The sequence below is a fragment of the Macaca mulatta genome, chromosome 1, assembly GCF_049350105.2.
Source record: "Macaca mulatta isolate MMU2019108-1 chromosome 1, T2T-MMU8v2.0, whole genome shotgun sequence".
In the NCBI taxonomy this organism is placed as follows: domain Eukaryota; kingdom Metazoa; phylum Chordata; class Mammalia; order Primates; family Cercopithecidae; genus Macaca; species Macaca mulatta.
The window spans coordinates 223,645,626-223,672,401 of NC_133406.1; the positions used below are offsets into that span (position 1 = coordinate 223,645,626).

The window sequence follows — 26,776 nt, forward strand, 5'->3', positions numbered from 1 at the left end:
GTGAATTTAAAGAGGAATATGCCCAGACCCTCAGTGGGGCTGACCCTTCCTCTGCTCCCTCCTCCTCTTCTTGGAAAGGTCCTGTGGGAAACTCAGAATGAACTAGGATCATGCAAAATTTTATAGCCCAAATATATGTCTGGGAGCAAAACACACACACAATAACGTGGCCTTCAGCGCAGCCTGTGAACACTTTTCAGTTTGTTTTGTAACAGTCAATTCAACCATGACAAATGAGTGAATGAATGAATGACACCAACAACATCTTGACCTCATGTACAAAGTGACTTAAAAAAACTTTATTGCAGCTTCTTAGAGCAGAACTGAGTGTGCAATGCTAGGACCATCTTGGGGTCTTCAGAGTGGGAAACTGGGACACAGAAGAAGAAAGCAAGCCAGGGCTGGGAGGGCTGGCTGCCCCCAGGGAGCCACAATATCCACAAGAGCTCTTGCTTGCCACACTGCAGAGGACCCAGCGACATCTGGCCGGGAAGGAGAGGACGCCCGGGAAGATGGGCTCAGGGCACCATGTTCCACCACTTGAAGGAGAAGGGCTTTCTGCGCACATTGGTGCCGCAGTGCACCTCCCCATGCCTGATGTGGTAGGTGTAGAAGTCATTGATGAAAGTGCAGTGGAGGCCCAGAGGCTCCAGCAGGGAACACACCTTCTCCTCCAGGCAGCAGCGGCCGTTGATGATGGGCCCGAAGGGCTTGGGGATGCCCAGGTGCTTCCCCAGCACCAGCATGTTCACCTGCAGAGAAATGAGGGCTCAGGTCACAGGCAGCAGCAGGCAGCCTGCAGCGCAATCTGAGCGGCCCCTCCCTTCTCTGACCTTTGGAAATAACAGCCCCTCCAGGCATAGTGGCTCAGACCTGTAGTTCCAGCACTTTGGGAGGCTGAGGCAGGAGGATCATTGGAGCCTAAGAGTTTGAGACCAGCCTGGGCAACATGGTGAGACCCCATCTCTACAAAAAGTATTTTTAAAAATTAGCTGGGCATGAGGGTGCATGCCTGTGGTCCCAGCTACTTTGGAGGCTGAGGCAGGAGGCTCACTTGAGCCCAGGAGGTCAAGGCTGCAGTGAGCTGTGATTGTGCCACTGCACTCCAGCCTGGCAGCTTGGGCAACAGAGAGAGACTCTATCTCAAAAATAAAAATTGCCAGGTGTGGTGGCTCACGCCTGTAATTCCAGCACTTTGGGAGGCCGAGGCGAGTGGATCACCTGAGGTCAGGAGTTCGAGACCAGCTTGGCCAACATGGCGAAACCCCGTCTCTACTAAAAATACAAAAATTAGCCAGATGCGCCTGTAATCCCAGCTACTCAGGAGGCTGAGGCAGGAGAATCGCTTGAACCCAGGAGGTGGAGGTTTCAGTGAGCCAAGATCATCTCAATGCACTCCAGCCTGGGTGACAGAGTGAGACTCTGTCTCAAAAAAATAAAACAAAATAAGAATAATATCCCCACTTTACAAATGAGAAAACTGAGACCCAGATGTGGAAAATGGCTTGCCTAAGGCCACCCAGCTATTCTAGGACTACAGCTATTAGACTCCAAGTTCCATACTCTTATTTATTTTAAATCTAAACAATTTAGATTCGGGGTACATATGCATATTTGTTGCACGGGTATAGTGCTTACTGGTGGGCACAGGGCTTCTAGTGTATCCATTATGCAAATAGTGAACATCGTACCTGAGAGGTAAGTTTCCAGCCCTCACCTCGCTCTCATTCTCTCCATTTTGGTGGTCCTCAGTGCCTATTATTTCCATCTCTGTGTCTATGCGCACCACTGTTTAGTTTCTACCTATACGTGAGAACATGCCGTATTTGATTTTCTGTTTTAGTTCACTTAGGATAGTGCCTCCAGCTCCATCATGTTGCTGCAAAGGACATGATTTCATTTTTTTTGTTTTTCGAGTGAGACAGAGGGTCTCATTCTGTCACCCAGGCTAGAGTTCAGTGTTGCGATCTCAGCTCACTGCAATGTCCATCTCCTGGGCTCAATCAATCCTCCTGCCTCAGCACATGCCACCATGCCTGGCTAAGTTTTGTATTTTTTGTAGAGACAGAGTTTCTCCATGTTGCTCAGGCTGGTCTTGAACTCCTGGACTCAAGCAATCCTCCCGCTGAAGCCTCCCAAAGTGCGGGATTACAGGTATGAGCCACCCCTCCTGGCTGATTTTATTCTTTCTGCTGCTGCCCATGCTCTTAACACTACACTCTCCTCCCCTGCCTGCCCTCTTCTGGTAAACTCTTTCTATTACTCAGGGCCCAGCTCAAGTGGCAGCCCCTCTGTGAAACTGCTCATGAATCCCTGAGCTCTGGCAGTCACTCTTGCTCTGTGTTCCCATAACTCCCAGCACTGTGCCTTGCACATAGTAGGCACTCAATAAATATCTGTTGACTGGATGGATAAATGACTGCCTCTGTTATGGCACTTTCCATATGTAAATCATGTATGTAAATGACTCTGCTTCCTCCATTTGATTGGCAGGCGGCCCGGTGAGGTGGAAAGGTGAGGATTTTGGCTATAGGCCTATATGGGTTTGAATCCCAACTCTGCTATTCAATAGCTGTGTAGCCTTACGCAAGTCACATTACCCCTCTGAGCCGCATCAGCAAAATGAGCCCAACACACATTCCCGTTGCAATGACAATTAGGTAAGGACACGTAGGCACAGCACTGTGCTGGCACATAGTAGGTGCACAGCCATTTTCCATGGGTCCTCAAGGGGGCGTCTCATTCTTTGCCACCGCCTAGACACAGCTCGTGTGTGCTAAGTGCCTCCCACTGTTCATCTCTCTGCCTGTTTCACTCCCTCTTCCCTGCCTCCCACAGCCAGCTCCCAGGAGAGAGGTCTCATGCTCAGGCTTCCTCTGGGGACCTTGAACAGTGAAGGTGCACAGTCAGCTCTCAGCGTTGCTGACTACCGTAGCCATGAGCATCCACTTTTTTTTTTTTTTTTTTTGAGATGGAGTCTTGCTCTGTCGCCCAGGCTGGAGTGCAGTGGCCGGCTCTCAGCTCACTGCAAGCTCCGCCTCCCAGGTTCACGCCATTCTCCTGCCTCAGCCTCCCGAGTAGCTGGGACTACAGGCGCCCACCACCTCGCCCGGCTAGTTTTTTGTATTTTTTAGTAGAGACGGGGTTTCACCGTGTTAGCCAGGATGGTCTCGATCTCCTGACCTCGTGATCCGCCCGTCTCGGCCTCCCAAAGTGCTGGGATTACAGGCTTGAGCCACCGTGCCCGGCTGAGCATCCACTTTCATTCCTGCACTGGGAAGCCTGGCTTGGCTAAACTGGAGGGAAACAAAATGTTTGGGGTCAATAGTTTAATTTCTTTTGGCCAAGGGACCCTTTATCTACACACAGTCTTTTGCAGAATGTCCATGCAGAAACAGAAAATCGGAACCACTGGATTTGAGGCACTGCCTTCAAACTCAAGGGCCCTAGGGAACCCAGTTTGAAAACCACTGTGGTAGGGCCTGCTGGCTCCTCCTTGAACTGTAACCCCCAGCTCCAGAAGAAGGGGGTGGCTGGAGTTCCCCCGTAGAACTGGGCGAAGTCTCTGCCTGGGCCTCGGGTATGCTCTGAAGAGAGGGAGGAATGGGGCCAAGGAGTGGCAAACACACAGTGGATGATATGAAGACAGCACTCGGGGACACAGTGAACGCTCAGGACAAAGGTGGGACCACTCTCAAGGGCAGCCTCCAGAAGGTGGATCCCACCCACTCAGCCTAGGCAGTGCCAGCCCCACCTCCTCACAGGCGCCTTCCCGGACCCCCCAGTCTGAGGTGGTGCCCCCACGTGTCCCTGTTATGGTGCATAAGGCGACCTGAGGGCGTCTTGTTTGTTGCTTGACTCCCCATCCGTCCCTCCATCCCCGGCACCACCCCCAAGCCCCAGGGAAGCTGCTAGGTGGGAAGGCAGCATGTTGGTTCTGGTGTGGGGTCCGACGTCAGAGCCCTGGCAGAGGCGGCGATAGACTCTGACTCCCGGAATTGTTGTGAGATACCAGAAGGTGCTCTGGAAGTGGTACAGGGCCATGTAAGCCTGTAGAGAGCACCCTTGGCATAAGTGACTCCATCTTAGAAAAAGACTCCATCTTACATTTCAAAAGGCACCATGCTAACAGGAACCAGATGTTTGACTAATCAACGGAGACTGCACCCAACCAGGCAGGGACATAAGCAGGCACACTCTATTACTATCAGTCCACACCAGAGGACTCCAGCTATAAAAAGATCAGGCCTTCACTAGCTCAAGATGACTGTCTTTTTTTTTTTTTTTTGAGATAGAGTCTCACTCTGTCGCCCAGGCTGGAGTGCAATAGTGCAATCTTGGCTCACTGCAACCTCTGTCTCCCGAGTTCAAGTGATTCTCCTGCCTCAGCCTCCCAAGTAGTCGGGATTACAGGCTCCTGCCACCACACCTGGCTAATTTTTGTGTTTTTAGTAGAGATGGGGTGTCACCATGTTAGCCAGGCTGATCTCGAACTCCTGACCTCAAGTGATCCACCCGCTTTGGCCTACTAAAGTGCTAGGATTACAAGTGTGAGCCACTACGCCCGGCCTCAAGGTGACTGTCTTAACAGACACTGTCTTGCTGTCACTAGTGATTAGCACCTGGCACCAGCTCTTGAAGGCTCTGCCAAAATTACACTCTTCCTTGCAAGACATTGATGTCCATTCAGATCAGCCTAGGACCCTCTCCTTGTCCACATCACTCTCCTTGGACTGGTTCATTGACCCCTTTTCCTATCCCTTTCTCTCTTGATGTTAAATATTGCTTTGATGTGGAATGTTTTGTCTATAACATTTCTATGTTGATTAAGTACACTACTATGTATGGTTTGCAGTACTGACTGACTTGTGGAGTGGCTTGAGCCTGCATGCCCAGGGCTCTGCCCACCTGAGAACTGCCCCCGGGGAACTCCGTGCGGCTTGTGGATTTTATGATGGAAATAGCATCAGTAGAAGCCTGACCTCGTGGACAGACACCAACGTGCACGGACCTGGTCATGTCTGACCTTGTACCACTCAGGACAAAGCTACAAGCGGTTACAGAGAGGAGCCAAGCCCTCTGGGCCCGCCCGGGTGCCCTGCTGGCCTCTCGGGCTGAGCTACCTCCATGCCATCCCGTGGGGTTTTAAAGCCGCCACCTCCTCACCATGTTGGGGAAAAAGGCTTCGGCCTTGGAGAACTCTTTGAGCTTGAAGAGCTGCGGAATGTCGATGATGTCACTCTCAGCCAGGCCCAGCTCCCGCTTCAGCAGCTCGCGGTTCCAGTCAATGCATCTCTGAGGGGAGGGGCAGAGGCAGTGAGTGGGGAACTGCCGGTGGTGGGGTTGGTGGGGGACAGTGTGGGAACTGAGGTCCCCTGGCCGAGGGAAGGACCTGGGACAGTGTCAGGAAGGCAGTGAGGGCAGCTGCCAGGGTCCCCTGCACAGAGAGACCTCTGGCCAGTACTCTCGGGGGGCACTGGGGCCTCCTGCTTCCTCTGCTCCCTCAGCCTCTCCCAGTCTCTGCCTCGCCCCTGCTTCTGTGTCTCTGTCTTCCAGCACATCCTGAGATCCTGAGGGAGACTCCTGCGATGTGCCTCTAATCACTGGGAAAGTGGCTGGGGGTGGGGAGTGAGGGGCGGGAAGGGTGGGGCGCCAGGTCTGCTGGGGTGTGGGCACCCAGGCTCCTACCTCCACAAATGAATTATGTTCTCTCAATGTCGTGTTTGACAGAATGTTCTTTATTTTCTGCTGGTTTTTTTCTGTCATGGAGAAAAAGAAAAAGAAAAAAAAAGGCAAATGAATTCAGAGGTCGATTTCCCTCTTCCCAGCCAGTGCCAGGAGGACTCAGTATTCCTACCTATAAAATGGAGGCAGTAATAATTCTTACCATACACGTTTGCTATGAGCGTCTGTGAGTCAAATGCCTTAATACAATATTTTAGCAGTATAAGTTCTCATTAAAAATGTTCTCACCTCATTTAAATTCTATTTTTAAAATATATTTTTATAGTTTAATTAAATTAATTTATTTATTTGAGAGGGAACCTTGCTCTGTCATCCACGCTGGAGTGCAATGGCACGATCTTGGTTCACTGCAACCTCCACCTCCCAGGTTCAAGCAATTCTCCTGCCTCAGCCTCCCCAGCAGCTGGGATTACAGGCACACACCACCGTACCCAGCTAACTTTTGTACTTTTAGTAGAGATGGGGTTTCACCATGTTGGCCAGGCTGGTCTCGAACTCCTGACCTCAAGTGATCCACCCGCCTCAGCCTCCCAAAGTGCTGGGATTATAGGCGTGAGCCACCGCGCCTGGCCTAGTTTAATGTATTTTGATAGCACACTTATAGGAACAGCACAAAACAGACAACATTAAAAATATCTATTTGCATGCAGGACAGACAGCTCAGAAAAGTATAGTGAATAGATGGAATCTACTGTGTGATAAAAATGCTACAAATACCATTTAGTTGCCGTCAATAAGAAATTTCCTTGTTTTGAGCAGGGCTCGGTGGCTCACGCCTATAATCCCAGCACTTTGGGAGGCCGAGGCGGGAGGATCACCAAGTTAGGAGTTCGGGACCAACCTGGCCAGCCCGACAAAACCCTATCTCTACTAAAAATACAAAAAATTAGCCGAGCGTGGTGGTGCACGCCTGTAATCCCAGCTCCTTGGGAGGCTGGGGCAGGAGAATCACTTGAACCCAGGAGGTGGAGGCTGCAGAGAGCTGAGATTGCGCCACTGCACTCCAGCCTGGGCAATAGAGGAAAACTTCGTCTCAAAAAAAAGAACGTCCAGAAAAATGTAACAGGTTTACTTATAATTATTAAAAAGTTGAACCACTGAAACTTGTTCACTAAAATATTTTGTCTTGCATTAATGCTAAATTCTCTTGTCTCCAAAGAGATCCCATCAAGAGAGGAAGAAACAGATCCGCCCTCACCTGACGCCACACAACATACTCAGACCTGAGGTGGAGCTCTCAGCCACAGAGGCTTCTCAGCCCGTGGGCCTGGCCCGTGTTTGTGAGCTCTGCTGAAATATTTCATCTGTGCTCCAGCCAGACCGAACCTCCCCCGGGTCCTCACACACATCACGCTTTCTCCTGCCTCTGAGCCTTCACACGCCCTGTCCCTCTGCCTGCAGTATCTCTCTTCCCGTCATTTCCCTGCCCCGTTTGCCCAGCCAAGTCCTACTTGCATGCTCCTACTTGGCCTTTGCCTCCTCTAAGAAGGCTTCCCTGAGCTCCGTCCACTCAGACACCCCTCAAAGCCCCTGTGTTGCAGTTGTTCTGTTGACTCACTTCCCCTGGCCTGTGAGCCTACTGGGTAGCGAGCTGCTCTGCCCTGTCCATGCAGTCTCCCCAGTGTTTGGCAGAGTTCCTGGCATACAGAGTTCCTGGCATGATTCCCTCCAGGCAACAGCAGACCACGGGAAGCAGGAAGGTGCACGGATGGGAGTACAAGGCAGGGTCGACTTACTCTTGATTCCTTGGAACAGCAGGGCATCCCCGTGGCCCTCATTCTGCTGCTCCTGGAACAGTTTGTAGCAGGACCTGGGGCTGGCCAGGAGCAGCCGGAAGCCCTGGAGGCAGAAACACTGGGGTTAGAAGTCAGCTTTGCCCCTGGGGCTCCCAAGGAGGGTGGATCTGCCGAGGGTGGGAGGAGTGTGGACTTGGACCCAAACTGGCCACCTCCTCTACTCCCATCCTAAGGGTGAAGGAAAAATAGACTCAGACAAGTAACGTTGCTCCCACCCCAGGCAGAGGGTCTGCTTAGGAAGGAGGCATCGCTTCCTGAGGCAGCCCCCAAGACTGTACCTTCCTGTCAGGTGCAGGCACAAAGCTCAGGAACTCGTCCACGTGGCCCACGGTCAGCCAGTCAGAATAGAGCTTCACAGGGGCCTGCACCTGCTGGGCGCTTAGGAAGTCCTGCAGGGCCTGGTGCATCTCCCGGCTGTCACTACTATCATGGCAGGGTTAAAGGGTTGTTATTGGCAGCAAGGACTACAGGGAAGTCTCTGAAGGACAAGGGGCCTGGCAAAAAGGTCAGGGTTCTCCCTCGGTTGAGAAAAGGATGCAGGAGGCTGGAATGCCTTTATTTTATCCCCTAACATTTGAGAAATTAAGGAATTGTCATTCTAGTTTCATTGGGGGAAACTGAAGCACTAAGTAGGACAGAGTTTAGCCTCAGAAAGCACTGCCTCTTGAATTAGACGAGATGCTGGTGTTCTGAGTACAGATGGGGTTTAGAGCCAGACTGACCTAAGTTGGTGATCTCTTGTTAGCCGTGTGGCCTTGGGGACATTCCTTCACCTGTTTGAGCCTCAGTTTTCTCCTAAAAAAAACCCATTAGCGTTCCATTGCCTTGCTCTTACTCTTTTTTTTTTTTTTTTTTTTGAGACAGAGTCTTCCTCTGTTGCCGAGGCTGGTGCAATCTCGGCTCACTGCAACCTCTGCCTCCCGGGATCAAGTGATTCTCCTGCCTCAGCCTCCCGAGTAGCTGGGATTACAGGCATGTGCCACCACGTCCAGCTAATTTTTGTATTTTTGGTAGAGACAGGGTTTCCTCATGTTAGTCACGCTGGTCTCGAACTCCTGACCTCAGGTAATCCACCCACCTCAGCCTCCCGAAGTGCTGGGATTATAGGCGTGAGCCACTGTGCCCAGACTCTTCTTCTTGTTCAATTAGTTCTAGCCATCCTGGCCTTGCACACAGGAGCTCATTCCTGCCTCAGGGCCTTTGCACACGCACTTTCATCTGCATGGAACTCTCTGTCCCAGATCTCCATGTGGCCCTATCCCTTCTGTCATTAGGCCTCAGTTCAAAAGCCCCTTCCCCAAAGAGGCCCTTCTGGTCACCCTAACGTTTCCTCTTCCTCCTGTGCCCCTCTCTTTTGTTTTTGTCACTATTTGAAATTATCTTGTCTACTTTTCTATCATCTATTTCCCCACTAGAGTAGTGGGAAGGACTTGTCTTTCGTGTCCATGGTTGCATTCCCAGCTCCCAGAACATTCCGGATGCTCAGTAAATATTCACTGACTGAAAGAGGGTAAGTGGCAGAGCTGGAACTGAACTTGGGTCTATGGGCTCCAAAGCCTGCATTCCTCACCCTGTACTTGGATTCCCCTCATACTCCCTCAAGCCTGTTGCGCCCTCTAGAGTCGGAAGCAGGTAGGTGAGGCTTCCACTCTGGCCTCCGCTTTTCCACGGCCTCCCTGGGTCCTGGCCGCCCCCTCCTGTTACTCCCCTCCTTACCTGGGATAACAGCTGTCCCCAAAGAGAATCCTGCCCAGCGGGTATTCCTTGTCCCCGACTGTGACCGGGGGGCTCACTTCCAGGTTCCCAAAGGAGTCCAGCCCACTGACACCCCCTGTTTGGGGCCCTCGAGTTACGTAGCCAAAATCTGGACCCTGAGATATGAGAAGGGAGTGCCAAGAGTTAGAGGAATGAGGTCCCTGGTGAAGGGTGCAGGGGTCCAAGTTTAGAGATGAACTTGGGCACAGGAAGTAACTCAGTACTGTCTGCAGCTGGTACATAGCAGGTGCTGTTATCACGTGTGGAATGTTAAAGGAATGTTTAGTTCATTCAGTGGACAAGAAAAGGGACTAGCTAACGCATGCCAGCTGCTTGGGAAACCTTAACTTTGGCATAAAACGAATCTGCAAAACATCATTTTTTCTCCACCTTAAGACAGAGTCTCACTCTGTTGCCCAGGCTGGAGTGCAGTGGCGCGATCTCAGCTCACTGCAACCTTCGCCTCTGGGTTCAAGCAATACTCCTCAGCCTCCTGAGTAGTGGAGACTACAGGCATGCCCCACGACGCCCAGCTAATTTTTGTGTGTGTGTATATGTGTGTGTGTGTGTATATATATATATTTTAATATAGTTTTTTATTATACTTTAAGTTCTAGGGTACATGTGCACAACGTGCAGGTTTGTTACACATGGATACATGTGCCATGCTGGTGTGCTGTACCCATTAACTCATCATTTACATTAGGTATATCTCCTAGTGCTATCCCTCCCCCAGCTTTTTTTTTTTTTTTTTTTTTTTTTTTTTTTTTTTTTTAGTAGAGATGGAGTTTCACCATGTTGGCCAGGCTAGTCTCAGATTCCTGACCTCAAGTGATCTGCCTGCCTCAACCTCCCAAAGTGCTAGGATTACAGGCATGAGCCACCATGCCCAGCCACATTTATCCTCTTAAAGTTCCGGAGGCCAGAAGTGTGAATCAGTTTCACTGGGCTTAAGTCCAGGGATGGCAGAGCTGGTTCCTCCTGGAGGCCCTGAGGAAAGAATCTATTATATTTCCTTGTCTTATTCAGCTTCTAACAGCCGCCTTGGCTGGCAGCCCCTTCTTCCACCTTCAAAGGTCTCTAGTCTCTGCTTCCATCATCACAGGCCCTCCCCCATTCCAGGATAAACCAGGATAATCACCCCAAGATCCCTAACATAATCACATTCAGCAAAGTCCCTTTTACCTTATAAGGAAACGTCAGATTCAGGGGGATTAGGATGTACAGGGGCCATTATTCAGTCCACGGCCCATCTCCCCCGCCTCCCAGGAGAGGGTACATCTAGCCTTCTACACATAGATGGTCCACTCCCTGAGGCTTCATGGGGGCCATGAACTTCCTGAGAGTAGACGCCAAATTGTGTGCCCAGGTGTGAGTTTCTGGGAAGATGAGTAGGTCTCAAGAAGGTCTGTGATCTCCAAATGTACTTCTTCACTGCAGTTTTGACCTCCTGGGCTCAAACGATCCTCCTGCCTCAGCCGCCCGAGTAGCTGGGACCACAGGTGCATGCCATCACAACCTGGCTAATTTTTAAAGTTGTTTTTTCCCTGTAGAGATGGGGTCTCACTATGTTGCCCAGGCTGGTCTCAAACTTGTGGGCTCAATCTTCCTGCCTCGGCTCCCAGAGTGTTGGGATTATAGGTGTGAGTTACTGTACCCAGCCTGATTCCACAAATTTAAAAACCACACTTCCAGTTCCTCTCTCCACTTCTCTCTAAAACCCAGACCAACCCGCCTTCCCCTGCCCATCCAAGATTTCCTTGTCCAGGTCTCCATGAACACACAGCCAAACCCCAAGGGCAATGCCTGGTCCGCACCTTCCCCCTCAGAAGCCCCTGAATCAGCCGGTCATGCCTGTGTTCTTGGCACTCTGTCTGCACTTGGCTTTCAGGACTCTGGGGGATCCTGGTTCACCTCCAACCTCACTCGCCCCTTCAGTGGTCCTGCCGAGTCTCATGGAATTCCATTCCTGAGCCGACAACACTCGTGTTCGCATCTCTGGGCATCCTTTCCCTCCCAAACGTCAGATGTGTACTGGGGCTCACCCGACTTCCCATTTGGATGTTGACCAATTACCTCCCACTTACCCTGAACAGAACTTTGGGCCCCCTCTTCCCACCTCCTCATTCTCCATCAACCTGTTCCTCCTCCCACAGTCCTTCCCTTCCAAGGGATGGTGCCTGCCACCCACAGAGGTCACAGCCTTGCTGTCAGCTTTGGCTTGCCTCTCTCATAGTGGGGGTCCGAATGTTCTGCTGGCTCCGCCTTCTAGACATAGCTGGAATCTTATGGCTTCTCGCCTCCTCCGGCCACGCCCTGCCTGCACTCCCAGCATTCTTCACCTGCCCACTCCCCTCCCCCTTGCCTCTGCTCTCTTTATACAACGCGTAGCAGGGCTTGTTCTCTTTTCTAACAAACCAGATCATAATCCTCCTCTGTTTAAGACCCTGTGATGATTCTCAGTTTCTAAACAATGGCCTTACCAGTAGCCAACAAGCCCAACTCCATCCTGTCATCCTGTCCCTTCCCCATCACCTCTGACCACAGCCTCTCCTACCACCTCCCATCACCTCCCTGACCACCCCTCCTACAACGTCTCATCTCCTCCCTGACTGCCTCTCCTACGGCCTCCCATCACCTCTCTGACCACAGTCTCTCCTACCACCTCCCATCACCTCCTATCTCCTCCCTGACTGCCTCTTCTCCCACCTCCCATCACCTCTCTGACCACTTCTCCTACCGCCTCCCATCACCTCCCTGATCGCCTCTCCTACAACCTCTCATCTCCTCCCTGACTGCCTCTCCTACAACCTCTCATCTCCTTCCTGACTGCCTCTCCTACGGCCTCCCATCACCTCCCTGACCACAGTCTCTCCTACTACCTCCCATCACCTCCTAGCTCTTCCCTGACTGCCTCTTCTCCCACCTCCCATCACCTCTCTGACCACTTCTCCTACCGCCTCCCATCACCTCCCTGATCGCCTCTCCTACCGCCTCCTGTCACCTCCCTGACTGCCTCTCCTATGGCCTCCCATCACCTATCTGACCACAGCCTCTCCTACCACCTCCCATTACCTCCCTGACCACCCCTCCTACCACCTCCCATCACCTCCTGTCTCCTCCCTGATCGCCTCTCCTCCCGCCTCCCATCACCTCCCATCACCTCCCATCACCTCCCTGACCACCCCTCCTACCACCTCCCATCACCTCCTATCTCCTCCCTGACCGCCTCTCCTCCCACCTCCCATCACCTCCCTGACCACAGTCCCTCCTACCACCTCCCATCACCTCCTATATCCTCCCTGACCGCCTCTCCTCCCGCCTCCCATCACCTCCCATCACCTCCCTGACTGCCTCTCCTCCCGCCTCCGATCACCTCCCATCACCTCCCTGACCACCCCTCCTACCACCTCTCATCACCTCCTATCTCCTCCCTGACCGCCTCTCCTCCCACCTCCCATCACCTCCCTGACTACCATGCCTACCACCTCCCATCTCCTTCCTGACTGCCTCTCCTCCCACCTCCCATCACCTCCCATCACCTCCCTGACCGCCACTCCTACCACCTCCCATCACCTCTGGCTGCCTCTTCTACCACCTCCTATCTCCTCTCTGACCACCTTTCCTCCCGCTCTTCTGGTTGCTCTGCTCCACCCCTCCGGGCTTTCTTGCTATTCTTGAACACTCAAGGGAGGCTCCTGCCCCAGGGCCTTTGCACTGGCTGTTTCACTGCCTACAACACTCTTCACGCAGACACCCATTCACATGGCCAGTTCGCTCACCTCCCTCAAGTGTTTGCTATAAGGTCAGCCTCTCTGTGAAGCTCACCCTGACCATCCTATGTAAGAATGCAATCTTTTTTTTTTTTTTTTTTTTTTGAGACCAGGTCTCACTCCTATTGCCCACGCTGGAATGCAGTAGTGTGATCATGGCTCACTGCAGCCTCACCCTTCAGGGTTCAAGGATCCTCCCACCTCAGCCTCCTAAGTAGCTGGAACTATAGGCATGTACCACCATATTTTTATTAAAAAAATTTTTTTTTGTAGAGACAGGGTTTCACTATGGTGCCTAGGCTGGTCTCAAACTCCTAGGTTCAAGTAATCCACCAGCCTTGGCCTCCCAAAGTGCTGGGATTACTGGAATGAGCCACCAGACTCGGCTTTAAGAATGTGACCTAATCCACCTTCCCTACCACACTGGCACCTGTGAGCCCCCCCATTCCGCTCTACTCTGTCTTTTCCTGCAGCTCTTCTTTTTTCCCTCTGAGACAAGGTCTCATCTGTCACCCAGACTGGAGTGCAGTGGTGCAATCATGACTCACTGCAGCCTTGACCTCCTGGGCTCAAGCGATCCTCCCGCCTCAGCCTCTCTAGTACTTGGGACTACAGGCATGCGTTACCATGCCTAGCTAATTAAAACAATTTTTTTTTTTTTTTTGGTAGGGACAAGGTCTCCTTATGTTGCCCAGTCTGGTCTCAAACTCCTGGGCTCAAACAGTTCTCACACCTTGGCCTTCCAAAGTGCTAGGATTACAGGCATAAGCCACCACACCTGGCACCTGTAGCTCTTGACGTCACCTTCTAAGGAACTGTATAACTGCTTTGTTCCATTCATTGTCTGCTGTCTGTCTCTCGGGCCAGAATGTCCCCTCTGTGAGGTCAGGGACCTTGGCGTTGCTCCCTGTCATATCCCAAGTGCCCAGAACAAGGCCTGGCTGAGTATGTGTTCGAACAGTGATGAAGGAATGTAAATTCAACCACATCACTGCCCCGGCTGCTGCTGTGAGAGGGGGTAAGTTATACAGCCTTCAGGCTTGGATTTCTGCAGGCAAAAGAAGGGGTGTCCAGAGTCTGCAGAAGTGGCCCCCCAAGAGTGGGCTGTGCGGGGGATGCTCACGGGTGCCAGGGGATGCAGCCTGAGGCACACACAGCGTTGGAAAGCTGTTGCCCTTCTCGTTTTCCTCCAGTCTTTTCTGGCTTCCTCAAAAATTCAAGTTTCAGTGATGCAAACACATCCCTGACACCAGCTCATCTCTCATGTTAACAACCAGAGAGCTGACCTCCAGCTCCGAGATGCTGCAGTCACTTGTAACGAGCTGGCTTTGGTAGCAGGATCTTGTTTCAGTTTGTTTAACTTCACAGTTGCCTTCTATCTGTAGGAAGTGCTGCTGGTTTCCCATTGACAGCGGTGATAGAAAATTGACTGACGATGCTTACGGGAAGAACCACCACTGTGTGAAGCTTCGTGCCAGCTGCCCGATGGACAGCATTAAGGCATAACAGCCTCGGGCCCAGCAGCGTGCGCAATAAAAAATAGATGAAGGAGTCCATGATTTTAACAAAATACACTGAAGAAGTCAACAGGGGGCTGTAGTGGAGAAGGCTAGGGGTTGGGGTGGGAGTAGGGATCCCTCCTTCAGCATCAGGAAAGGCCTCACTGAGTAGGGAATCGAAGCTGAAACCTGAAAACTGAGAAGCAGCCCGCCTCGTGGACAGCGAACAGCGTTGCAGGCAGAGGGAATGGCGTATGCAAAGACCACGAGGTGGGGAAACGTTCGGCAAGTTTGAAGAATAGGACGGAGGCCAGTGGAGGTGGGGCTGGGTAAGGGACAGCAAGAGTGGCCCACAATGGTGCTGGAGAGGCAGGTGGGGCCAAAGCCTGGTGCCGAGTGTGACTTTTTCTCCAATTCTTTTCATTCTGAGTGATTTGGGTGGTTTTTTTTGTTTTTGTTTTTGTTTTTTCTTTAGACACAGTCTTGCTCTGTCACCCAGGCTGGAGTGCAATGGTGCAATCTCTGCTCACTGCAACCTCTGCCTCCTGGGTTCAAGGGATTCTCCTGCCTCAGTCTCTTGAGTAGGTGGGATTACAGGCACACGCCACCATGCCCAGCTAATTTTTGTATTTGTAGAGATTTTTAGAGATGGGATTTCGCCATGTTGGCCAGGCTGGTCTTGAACTTCTGACCTCAGGTGATCCGCCCTCCTTGGCCTCCCAAAGTGCTGGGATTACAGGTGTGAGCCACCGCGCCCGGCCTCATTCTGAGTGATCTGAGTCAGAATATGCAGATGTGCTTAGCTGAGGGACCAGTGCCGCCTGCCTTCATCCAAAGTTGTCTGTGGGAAAGGGGATGACAACGGTGCCGAGGTGTCCGTCTGTCTGTCCAGCAGGACTCATGGCATCAGAAAATCTGACCTTTGTTATACTTGGAGCATCAAAGTAGGAGACACAGCCACTGAACCAGGCAGGACTGAAAGCAGCGGAAAGAGGGCAAAGTCACGGTAGCAGCTGACTGGTTTGCCCCAACGCTGCTGAAACAGGATGGACTCGACCCCGTGGCTGAGTACACACTGTGAATCCAACAGCATCTCTGCATCTCGACTGCTCGGCACACAGCTTGGCCAGGAGGAAGCAAGCCTAGGGGCAAGTCGTTGAGTTTGACTGAAGTTTCATTCTGAAGCCTTCTGTGTGGGCAGGGCCACTCTCCCTTCCCTTGGGGCACAGTACAGATGCTTGTCGGAAAGCCATGTGTCCTAGCAAACCTTGGACCCCACACTCCTTCCATCGTTTTCTCTGGGCACCTTGAGCCAAGGGGCTGCCAGGGCTCAGAGTGCAGGCCTGGAGTCTTCCTGGGAAAGCAGGCAGAGGGAGGCAGGGCGGGGAAGAGCATGCTCACCAAGCCGGACTGGCTGGGTTTGAATTCCAACTTCTCCACTCTGAGCCTCAGTTTCTTCTTCTATAAAATGGGCCTATTGATAGCATCTCCATAAAAGTTTATCAAATTAAATGAGTCAGTGCAGGTAAAGAATGCAGCACTGGCTAACACACGACTCATGCTCAATAAATGCAACTATTATTATTATTATTCTGTGCTGAGTTTGCATCAACCTGCCAGGCTAGTCAAGCATGAGTCAGCAATATGTCACTTCCTGCCCCCACATGGACAGCCTCTGGCTGGTAGAGTCACACCCAGGAAATGACCACTGACACACTGATCCCAAAATCCCCCACATCCCAGATGGAGCCCCTGAAGGCCAAACGCCACCCATAAGACGGAGCCTCCAGCTGGGCGTTGGGAAAGATTCCAGCCCTGGCCCCACCTCCGCCGTGCAGCAAGAGCTTCTTTAAGAGCACAGGGAGGTCCAAGCCTGAGCCACCTCCTCGGCAGGGTTCCCTGGAGACCAAGCTGAGCTCACAGGCCACAAGAGCTTTGGGAAATGAAGAGCCAGATCTTATCTTGGTAATAACAAAAATAACAAGCCCTGCCTACACAAGCCCACTTTAGTAGGAATTCCACCTGCTTGCCCTGGGTTACTCAGCCACAGACGCAGGCGGGGAAGCCAGGCTAAAAGGAGGGAGTCTCAAGACAAGAGGGTTTCGGCAGCCGTGCCCCCTCCCCACCCCAGGCAGGTACCATCACACGTTTGATGGGAAACTCCTTCAGGCCTCTGTTCCTTGGAGAGTCAAATACCACCGGCAGCGTTTTGTGTGGGGCTTGGATGTAGCCGATCTCCATTTCATCCTGTGGGAGTGAGTGGAGAGGAGGCTGTTGTGCGTGCTACCCGGGTCTTGGTGCCCAACGCCAGGATGGGGGCATGAAACCATCCATGCACTCTTACCCTTGCAGTCAAGGGCACATCCCATGAGATGTTTGATCTCAGAGAAGGGGCTCAGAAAGCGGAGCTTATTGCCCCATATTTGCCCAGTGCACGAGAGGCCATGAGCCTGCAGGAGCGCCCTTCCCTCCCACTCCTGGTGGTGCCTGGGCTGGTGCTGGTGACCCCTGGTGAGCAAAACTCAGACCCCTCCTCAAGGTGAGAAAACCAGGAGCCAGGCAGTGAGCACCAGGGTTAGGAGGTGATGAGGGAGTGAGGGGTTGAGGGGTCTGTGGGGACACGGAGGAGGGGCTCCCGATGCAGCTAGGATGGGCCAGAGAAGGCCTCTTGGTGCCAGGGCTCCCGGCCTCCTCCCCAAAGGAAGGTGGATAAGACCCAGCCTGGGCCACTGCAGCGGGCAGGAGGAGCACGGGGAGGTTTTAGAAATGAATCTGCTGCAAATTCCACCTCCTCGGGCTTGTATTCTAGCAGGCAGATGCGATGTTGGACATAATCACTACTATAAGTTACTATTAGGATGAACCAGACGAAAGTTCCACTCTTGCAAATCAAAAATGGCGCCTATCAGCAATTTCACACAAGTCAACCTGGTATCAAAAAAATGGAATGGCGGCCTGGTGCAGTAAGTCACACCTGTAAGCCCAGCACTCTGGGAGGCTGAGGTGGGTGGGTCACCTGAGGTCAGGAGTTCGAGACCAGCCTGACCAACAAGGAGAAATGCCATCTCTATTAAAATACAAAATTAGCCAGGCGTGGTGGTGCATGCCCGTAATCCCAGCTACTTGGGAGGCTGAGGCAGGAAAATCACTTGAACCAGGGAGGCGGAGGTTGTGGTGAGCTGAGATTGTGCCATTGCACTCTAGCCTGGGCAATGAGAGCGAAACTCCGTCTCAAAAAAAAAAAAAAAAAAAAGATGGAGTGACAAGAAAGGAAGAGAGGATGTTGTGTGGGGGTGAAAAGAAAGAGGGTTGAATTCCTGCTGGGGGTGATGGGGGAAACTTATGGACGAGGAATTCGCGCTGGGATTCACGGGTATGAATTGGAGATGGGTGATGGGAATGGGGAGGTGGGTCCAAGAGGCAGCACCACAGGGGTGCGGCATGGAAGGGCAGGGTCCCAAAGCAAAGGAAGGCAGTGCTGGGGAGGGTCAGTGCCGCCCACCAAATGCCCACTGGCACTGCCCAGTGCCAGGCATTGGGGTGCTGGATTGGATGAGGCCTAGTCTCAGTCCTTGGGGTACTCCTGGCATGATGGGGGAGTGGCACGGAAACAGAGAATGGTAAATGGGTGTTTCTAGGCACAGTGGCAGGCTGGCCTCAGGGGAGGGAGCCAGGCAGGCTGAGAGGGCCCTGGAAACAGACTGAGCAGGAGGAGATGGGAGCCATGGAAAGTGCTAGAGCGCTTCCTCTGAAGCCACGGCCTGAGCTCTACATCGGCCCCTTTTAGCCACGGCTGGAGCAGCTGGGATGCAGAGCACCAAGTCCCTAGGCTGCATGTAGCATGGGGACCCTGGGCCTGGCCCACGAAACCATTTTCTCCTAGGCCTCTGGGCCTGTGACGGGAGGGGTTGCCGTGAAGACCTCTGACATGCCCTGGAGACATTTTCCCTATTGCCTTGGGGTTTAACAGTGACCTGGTTTGGTAGCTGAGCCCAAGATGGACAGCCTGGAGGGAGGACCACTTGAGGGGCTGGTTGAGCATCAATCTCCTGAGCTTCAAGTCACTTCCCGAGGCCACCCTAGTGTTTTCAAGCAGGCAGGTGGCTTTCATCTTGGTGACCGCAGTGGCCTGCAGTGGCCCACAGCAAACGTCAGACAAATCACTTGCTCCAGCCTCCCGACCCAAGACCTCTCAGGTTCCTACCTCCCTGTCCATCTAAGGAAGGGTGGCCAGTGAGGCACCAGGCTGAACCCCAGGAGCCTGGGTACCCCAAGTGTCTCTTGGCCCTCAGGGACATTCGCCCTGCCTGCCCCACAGGGCACATACCTGCATCCACTGGTCATCCATGTTCTCCTCCTCGGGGCAGATGGTCAGCTTACACCTGGCTTGCATGGCCAGAGCAGTCACTGACTTCAGGAAGTCCTCATTTTCAAAAATACTAGAGAGAGCAGAAAAACAGCTCCTTAGTGCTCTGGATTTTGAAGCTCGGCCTGGAAGGATGGGGAGGGACACACAGGTGCTCAGGGGTCACCTGTGGCCTGAACAGAGGCTCCTGGCACGTCCGGTCTATCTGTTCTTAGCAGGCATGAGCTCATAGAATCCATCTAACAAGCTATGAGGCAGGAACTAGTGGGTACCCCTTCCACCCATGTATTAGTCCATTTTCACGCTGCTGATAAAGACATACCTGAGACTGGGAAGAAAAAGAGGTTTAATTAGACTTACAGTTCCACATGGCTGGGGAGGCCATGGCGGGAAGTGAAAGGCACTTCTTACATGGTGGTGGCAAGAGAAAATGAGGAAGAAGCAAAAGCAGAAACCCCTGATAAAACCATCAGATCTCATGAGACTTATTCACTATCATGAGAACAGTATGGGAGAAACTGCCTCCAGGATTCAAATTATCTCCCACTGGGTCCCTCCCACAACACGTGGGAATTATGGGAGTACATTTCAAGATGAGATTTGGGTGGGGACACAGAGCCAAACCATATCAATCTGGGAGAAGACAGAATATGAGTTCACTGTTCAAGGTCACACCACCTGGAACAGTGCTGGGATTGGAATACAGTCCTCACTGGATTCCGGCCTGCGTCCTATCCACCAGGTTACCCTCTTACTCTTCTGCCCCTGAAGCAATCAGAAGAGGGGAGGAGAAGGTCTCCTGAGACCCCAGCACACTTGTCAGGAGCTCTCAGACTGCAGGAAGATTGTGGACCTCCCCAAAACGCAGATTGGCCCTTCCCAGGGATAAGACCCAGCAGCTCACAGGCAGCCAGAAAGGTGCATTTTATTTCATTTTAATTTAATTTAATTTTTAATTTTTATTATTTCTATTTTTCTCGAGACCGAGTCTTGCTCTGTCACCCAGGCTAGAGTGCAATGGTATGATCTTGGCTCGTCGCAACCTTGGCCTCCTGGGTTCAAGCGATTGTCCTGCCTCAGCCTCCCGAGTAGCTGGGATTACAGGTGCCCGCCCACCACCACAGCCGGTTAATTTTTTGTATTTTTAGTAGAGACGAGGTTTCACCATGTTGACCAGGCTGGTTATTTCATTTTTGAGATGGAGTCTTGCTCTGTTGCCCAGGCTGGAGTGCAGTGGCGCAATTTCGGCTCACCACAACCTCCGCCTCCAGCGTTCAAGCAATTCTCGTGCCTTGGCCTCCTGAGTAGCTAGGATTACAGGCATGTGCCACCACGCCCGACCAGTTGTATTTTTTAGTAGAGACAGGGTTTCACTATGTTGGCTAGGCTGGTCTCAAACTTCTGACCTCAAGTGATCCACCTGCCTTGGCCTCCCAAATTGCTGGGGTTACAGGCATGAGCCACTGTGCCCAGTCCAGAAAGGTGCACTTTAAATGAGTTCCCAGGAGTTTCTGGTGCACAAGGTCCACGGGCCACACTCTACAGGCCCCTGGGAGCTAACGTAGCCTCAGCTGCATCAGGCAGGACTATGGCAATGACAACAGCAGTAAGGAACCTCCCCGCCTTTTTAGAGCCCCCAAGAAGCGGCAAGCTCTCAGTGGGCAGGGAGCGGTGACTGTTTTCCCATCACACACTGAGTGCTGCGGATGGAACTCGGGCTCTTTGTTGCTGGCCCAGGGCTCCTCCCGAGGTGTCTGGGCCCACCCCAGCACCCCCAGGCCTCTCACCTGCACACGTACACCTCCTGCGGGGGCTGGGTGTTAGGGGTCATGATCCAGGGCGCCACGCGGAAGACCACGCTGTCTTGGAACACCACAGCCTCGGGGAGCTCCTGCAGGGGGTGGGGGGTGGGGAGGCAGGGGCTGTCACCACCACCAGGGCCCAGCACCTACCATTTCTGGTAGTTGTTTGGAGTCCCCCTTCCCCAGCCACGCCACTGCCTGGAAGGTCAGGCCCCTGATGCAGGGCTGCCTTCTCGGCCTACCAGTTTGGACGTGTCCAACATGGAGACGGTGAGGGTAATGAGCCCTGGGAAGTTGGTGTCTGGGAAAGCGAGGGCCTCCACGTAGAAGTCCATGTTGTGTTTTCCGCCTGGGACCATCAGGTAGTGAGAGGGCTGCTTGGGACCCAGGACTACCCTGCACCTGGAGGACAGTCTGCCCCCTAGGAGAGAGGCAGGGGAGACTCGGGTCTGCGTCCCCACTTCTGAAGACCTTTCCTTCTCTCCCCAGTGCTCCCCAGAAGCCTTTCCCAGGGTCACCACATGCCTCCATCAGAGAACCCCTTGCAGCCAAATCTGGTCAGTCCCCTTAGGAGAAAAGGACCAAAGTCTCAGCTGGGACACTGCTCCCTGGCTGAAGTCCCGGAAGGGTGTGTCAGGGGTGCCTGAGCCATTCCAAACTTTACAGGAAGTCCAGTATACACCATTCCTTCACTAATTCCTGAGCATCTGCTCTAGCCAGATGTCAGCGGGGGACAGGGACACAGCAGGGGACCAGGGAGACAGAGTCACTGTCCTCCTATCCTCACCCCCAGAGAGTGCACAGTTCTTACGGGTGAGTAGGGAGGAGCAGAGATCATAAAAATAGCAGACAGCTGTGATAGAGGAAATCCCTGAGGACTTCCTGGAGGAGGTGATGCCTGGGTGGAGGCAATAAGTCGACCTGTCAGCAAATCAATGTCAGTTTAATCACTTTAAGAATGACACAGGCCGGGTGCGGTGGTTCATGCCTGTAATCCCAGTACTTTGGGAGGCCGAGGCAGGAGGATCACAAGGTCAGGAGATCGAGACCAGCCTGGCCAACATGGTGAAACCCTGTCTCTACTAAAAATACAAAAATTAGCTGGGCGTGGTGATGCAAGCCTGTAATCCCAGCTACTGGGGAGGCCGAGGCAGGAGAATGGCTTGAACCTGGGAGGTGGAGGTTGCAGTGAGTCAAGATTGCGCCACTGCATTCCAGCCTGGCTACAGAGACAGACTCTGTCTCAAAAAAAAAAAAAAAAAAAAAAAAAAAAGAAAAGAAAAGAAAAGAAAAAAGAAAAAGAAACAGAGGCTGGGTGTGGTGCCTATAATCCTAGTGCTTGGGGAGGCTGAGGCAAGTGGATTATTTGAGGTCAGGAGTTCAAGACCAGTCTGGCCAGCCTGGTGAAATCCCATCTCTACTAAAAATACAAAAATTAGCTGGATGTGGTGGCGCATGCTTGTAACCTCAGCTACTGGGGAGGCTGAGGCAGGAGAATCGCTGGAACCCAGGAGGTGGAGTCTGCAGTGAGCTGAGATAGCACCACTGCACTCCAGCCTGGGCAACAGGGTGAGACTCTCTAAAAAAAAAAAAATTAAAAAAAAAAAAAAAAAAAGCATGGAATAGACTAGGCAGAATGATCAGGATCAGAATGATTGTCAGGCCCTGCAGAAAAACCCCTCCCATGGCCTTCTCCATCTCCTTCCATCCAGAAGCCAAAGTCAATATACGCCTACCTGACCTCACCCGTCCCCTCTGCCCTGTCTCTTCCACCCTCATCCACCGCTTTAACCCTTGCACATTCCACCCCAGCTGCACTGGCCTCCCTGCATTCCTCCAAACCACAGGCACCATCTTACCTCAGGCAGGGTCCACGCACTTACCGTTCCCTCTGCCTGGAACGCCCTTCCCCTAGGTGTCTGCCTGGCTGTTCCTGTACCTCCCTCTGCTCAAATGGCACCTCATGGGGGACACTTTCCCTGGCCACCCTCTCTCCACACACCCCCACTTCCACTCCTCACTCCACGTCTCCTTCCTTGCCGCATTCTTCTACATAGTATGTCACAGCGTTGGACACACTAGGTGTTTTATGTAATTATTTTACCTATAGTTCTCCCAGCCACTAAGATGAAAGCAACGTGAAGGCAGGGACTTGGTCACAGTCATGGCTCTGTGCCTCATGCCTAGGACCAAGCCTGGCACCTACTTAGTTCCAGGTGCTCGTGGGCCGCTGAGAAGTTCCTGATGTTTCTGATTAGCAGGATGTTGCAGAACAAATGATCACATGCCACAGGCCATCAGCTTGCACTCAAAATCTATAACCAGGAGTGGGGTGTGTGTGTGTGTGTGAGAGAGAGAGAGATAGAGAGAGAGAGAAGCAGGGAGCAATAACGAGTCATTTTGTCTGTGTCCTCCATCTAGAAGGTAATAGATGAGATGTTGTCTGTCTTGCCTACTGCTGTGTCTGCTGTTCTTAGAACTCGGCACATAGTAGGTGCTCAGGATTTACCTGCCACACAGCTGTGTGACAGAAGTGTGCCCCATTGGCCAGGGCAGGGAGGGAACACAGATGGGGATGACTTACGTGTGGCCTGAAACACTCTCACTTTGTCCATCTCAGACCTGGCCACGTGGAGCACCAGTGTATGCCTAGTGAAGAAGTCCTGGGGGGTCTTCGTGCTCAGGGTCATCAGGGACATGTCCTTCAGGTCTGGGATGAGAAGGGCATTGCCTGAGTCACAGGCCCCTGAGACCACTGCTGGTTTCCCATAGCCACCTCCTGGAGGAGCCTCGCACCCCACCGCTCCCCTGAGACCTCCCTTTACCATGTTGCCTGGTTTTCTTTTCTTTATGCTATTTTGAGTATTTTACTGATGGTTTTCATTTTGGAATGAGAACTCATTAAGGTTTTGGTCTCCTCCCACTAGGATGAGCTGAGGATGTAACCTCAGCAAAGCGGGGATCACATTTATTAATATTTTGTTCCTTGCAATGTTCCCCGAAACTTGAACCTACAAAGCCGAGAACTCCCTAGAACAAGGACCAGCACGTGGCAGGAGCTCAGCTGAGATTTGTGCAATGAACGAGTGAAAGGTTTCTGTGCTGGTCCTGAGCGAGAAGTGAAGTTTGTAAACCAACTTGAACAATAGCCAAGAAGGGGTAGAGGGTGGGGAGAGTCAAGAGATGCCTTCCGAGGGGACTGACTGATAGCCAAGGGCTTAAAGGCTTTGGGGTCAATTTGGTTTGAATCTGGGATCTGGGTGGGCGTAGGAAAGTGATTTTAGCTCTCTCTGCCTCTGTTTCCTCATCACTAAGACAGGGGCAAGAGTTGTACCCAGCACAGAGCTGTCGTGAAGATAAAGTGAGGTGATACACAGTGGTTATACCAGCTCCTGGCACCCCAGGAGTGCCCACAAAGGGTGGCTGTTGTGATTATTATTGCATGCCAGGTACTGTACAGAGACTGTCCCCTGGCATCGGGCCAGGCCAACTATATGCAACTTGAAAATATATCCACTTCTATGTTATTCTAAGAGCTCCCCAGGAAGGCCTGCCAGCCCGAGCCCCTCAGCACCTTCCTCTAGCGCAGGTGGCTAACGTATCCTCCCTTCAACCCCAGATCCACCCTCAGCAGCCCGGAGGTTTGCCTGCAGAGGTCCTGCATCCCCCACCATCCTCATGCCCCTAAACCCGCTCCGGAGTTGGGACGTCTGGTGTTCAAACCCCCAGTCTGCTACATATCAGTGCTGTGACCTTGGGCAAATTGCTTAAGTTCCCCAGTGCCTTGGTTTTCCCGTCTATAAAGCTTTGTGTGGGAAGATCAGATGAGTTAATCATTCCAAAGCGCTCAGAGTGGTGCCCGGCCTATGGCAGAGGTCTCAGGGGCTGCTCTGATGTGAGTCTGGGAATGAGAAGCTTTCCTTTCGAATGATTTCAGGCTCCAGGTTTGACCTAAGAGGGTTTAGGTTGGGCAGCGGGGTGAGTCATGGAAACTGGGGCCCGTAGGAGGCATCAGGAGGCAGCACTGGCCTCAGCTATTCCCTGACTGCTGTGTGAGCTTGGAGAGGTCACTTGCCCCCTGCAAGGGCCTTTGCCCATTGCTTCACCTATAAAACGGATGTGCCAACAAGAACATGCTTTCAATAACCCTTATTTCAGAGGGCCATCACCAGGTTCAGGCCACGTGGGCAAAAGGGCTTTGTAAAAAGCCCTTCCCGTTAGCTAGCAAATGCTCTTTACCTTTGCTGTCAAGCACTTCGTCATCCTCACAGTCCATGGCAGAAGATTCAGGATTGTCTCTGTCACAGTTCACCAGCAGGATGGCACCCTGTCCACAAGGGCCCCAGGTCCAGGTCCTCTGGACACCAGCAGAGAAGAGTCACGCTTAGAAACTAGCGTAGAGCCCTCCAACTCTTGCAAGAGGCATAGCAACTTCCCATCACCTCTTTTTTTTTTTTTTTTTTTTTTTTTTTGAGATGGAATCTTGCTCCCTCACCAAGCTGGAGTGCAGTGGTGTGATCTCAGCTCACTGCAACCTTCACCTCCCGGGTTCAAGCGATTCTCTTGCCTCAGCCTCCTGAGTAGCCGGGACTATAGGCACGCGCCACCGAGCCCGGCTAATTTTTGTATTTTTAGTAGAGACAGGGTTTCACCATGTTGGCCAGGATGGTCTCAATCTCTTGACCTCATGATCCGCCCGCCTCAGCCTCCCAAAGTGCTGGGATTACGGGCGTGAGCCACCACGCCCGGCCCCCATCACCTCTTTAGCCCAGTGCCGTTTACACATCTTGCTCCCATATCAATTGATTCTTTGATCTCAAGAGTGGATTTTTGTCTTTTACTGCAAAAGTCACAACTAAATTCACCCAAAACACAATTCATCCATTTAAAAAAAGGACAGTCACATGGATTTTAATAGCTTTCAAGACATGTTAGCCAGGCGGGGTGGCTCACACCTGTAATCCCAGCACTTTCGGAGGCTGAGGCAGGCAGATCACCTGAGGTCAGGAGTTCAAGACCAGCCTGGCCAACATGGCGAAACCCTGTCTCTACTAAAAATATGAAAATTAGCTGGGCGTGGAGGCGCACAACTATAATCTCAGCTACTTGAGAGGCTGAGGTAGGAGAATCGCTTGAACCCGGGAGGCGGAAGTTGCAGTGAACCGAAGTTGCTGGTGCCACTGCACTCCAGCCTGGGAGACAGAGCGTGACTCCATTTCAAAAATAAATAAATAAATAAATAAAATGTTGAGCTTGACAAACCAAATGCAGCTAAATATGTATGTCAAGATTCTAATCTAAATAGTTACTATTATGTGAACTCTTAATTACTCATTCAGCAAAGTGTGGTACTATTCTTAGAAGTCAGTTAATATCTATCCAAAGATTAAAGCCCATTAAGCAGCCCCACCCTATAGGGATCTAATAGTGATGGCGCCTCCCTTCGCTGGAGAGCGTTTGCCCGCAGGAAATGACTGCGTTTCGAGAGGGATACAGGGATAGGTTCTACTGCTAGAGTTGTAATTTTTCTTCCCACTCTTGCTGACCCCACAAAGGATCTTCATCTTTTTACAGGTCACAGCCCCCAGTGCACACCAGCATAAAATGGTGCAGGCAGCGCTGGGGTTTCAGGTTTACCTGAAGACTCTGGTTTAAGACAGCGTTCACGTGTCCCTTCTGAACATACCACCATCTTGTCTTTCCACAACACACCCTCCGTCTCCCCACCTGGCTCCTTCCCGCCTCTCCCCCTGCCATTTCTTCCTTTCTCTGTTATTGCCCCATGTAGGCAGCTCTGCAGAAATATCTCCCATCAGTCATAGAACATGGATTAGGGAGTTTTTGAGCCAGAGTCTTGCCCACGAATTTCCTCTCTGCTGTGTATTAACTGGGTGACTCAGTAGCGTTTCTAGTTTGTAGGATAACACATTTTCTGAACCCACGATTGGTGAAAATCTGATTTTGTAAAATAGATGGGAAATACATAAACCAAAATATTAATGGCGATGCTAATTTTCTCCGCCCCCCCCCCCCCCCCACT

The 26,776-nt window shown here is 52.1% G+C and overlaps 1 protein-coding gene across 2 annotated transcripts in view; it reads right to left on the reverse strand.

Moving 5' to 3' along the window:
* Nucleotides 1-266: 266 nt before the first annotated feature.
* Nucleotides 267-26,776, reverse strand: part of PADI4 (peptidyl arginine deiminase 4) — a 53,330-nt gene continuing 26,820 nt past the window's right edge. For both annotated transcript variants that reach the window (XM_015124192.3, XM_015124261.3), the window contains exons 5-16: nucleotides 24,976-25,093; nucleotides 23,321-23,446; nucleotides 20,979-21,157; nucleotides 20,722-20,825; nucleotides 18,896-19,007; nucleotides 16,708-16,815; nucleotides 9,258-9,412; nucleotides 7,820-7,964; nucleotides 7,482-7,584; nucleotides 5,689-5,759; nucleotides 5,167-5,295; nucleotides 267-752 (exon numbers count right to left, since the gene is read on the reverse strand). In XM_015124192.3, coding sequence (XP_014979678.3) covers nucleotides 519-752; nucleotides 5,167-5,295; nucleotides 5,689-5,759; nucleotides 7,482-7,584; nucleotides 7,820-7,964; nucleotides 9,258-9,412; nucleotides 16,708-16,815; nucleotides 18,896-19,007; nucleotides 20,722-20,825; nucleotides 20,979-21,157; nucleotides 23,321-23,446; nucleotides 24,976-25,093 — 1,584 coding nt within the window. In that variant the 3' untranslated portion in view covers nucleotides 267-518. The remainder of the gene's footprint in view (nucleotides 753-5,166; nucleotides 5,296-5,688; nucleotides 5,760-7,481; nucleotides 7,585-7,819; nucleotides 7,965-9,257; nucleotides 9,413-16,707; nucleotides 16,816-18,895; nucleotides 19,008-20,721; nucleotides 20,826-20,978; nucleotides 21,158-23,320; nucleotides 23,447-24,975; nucleotides 25,094-26,776) is intronic.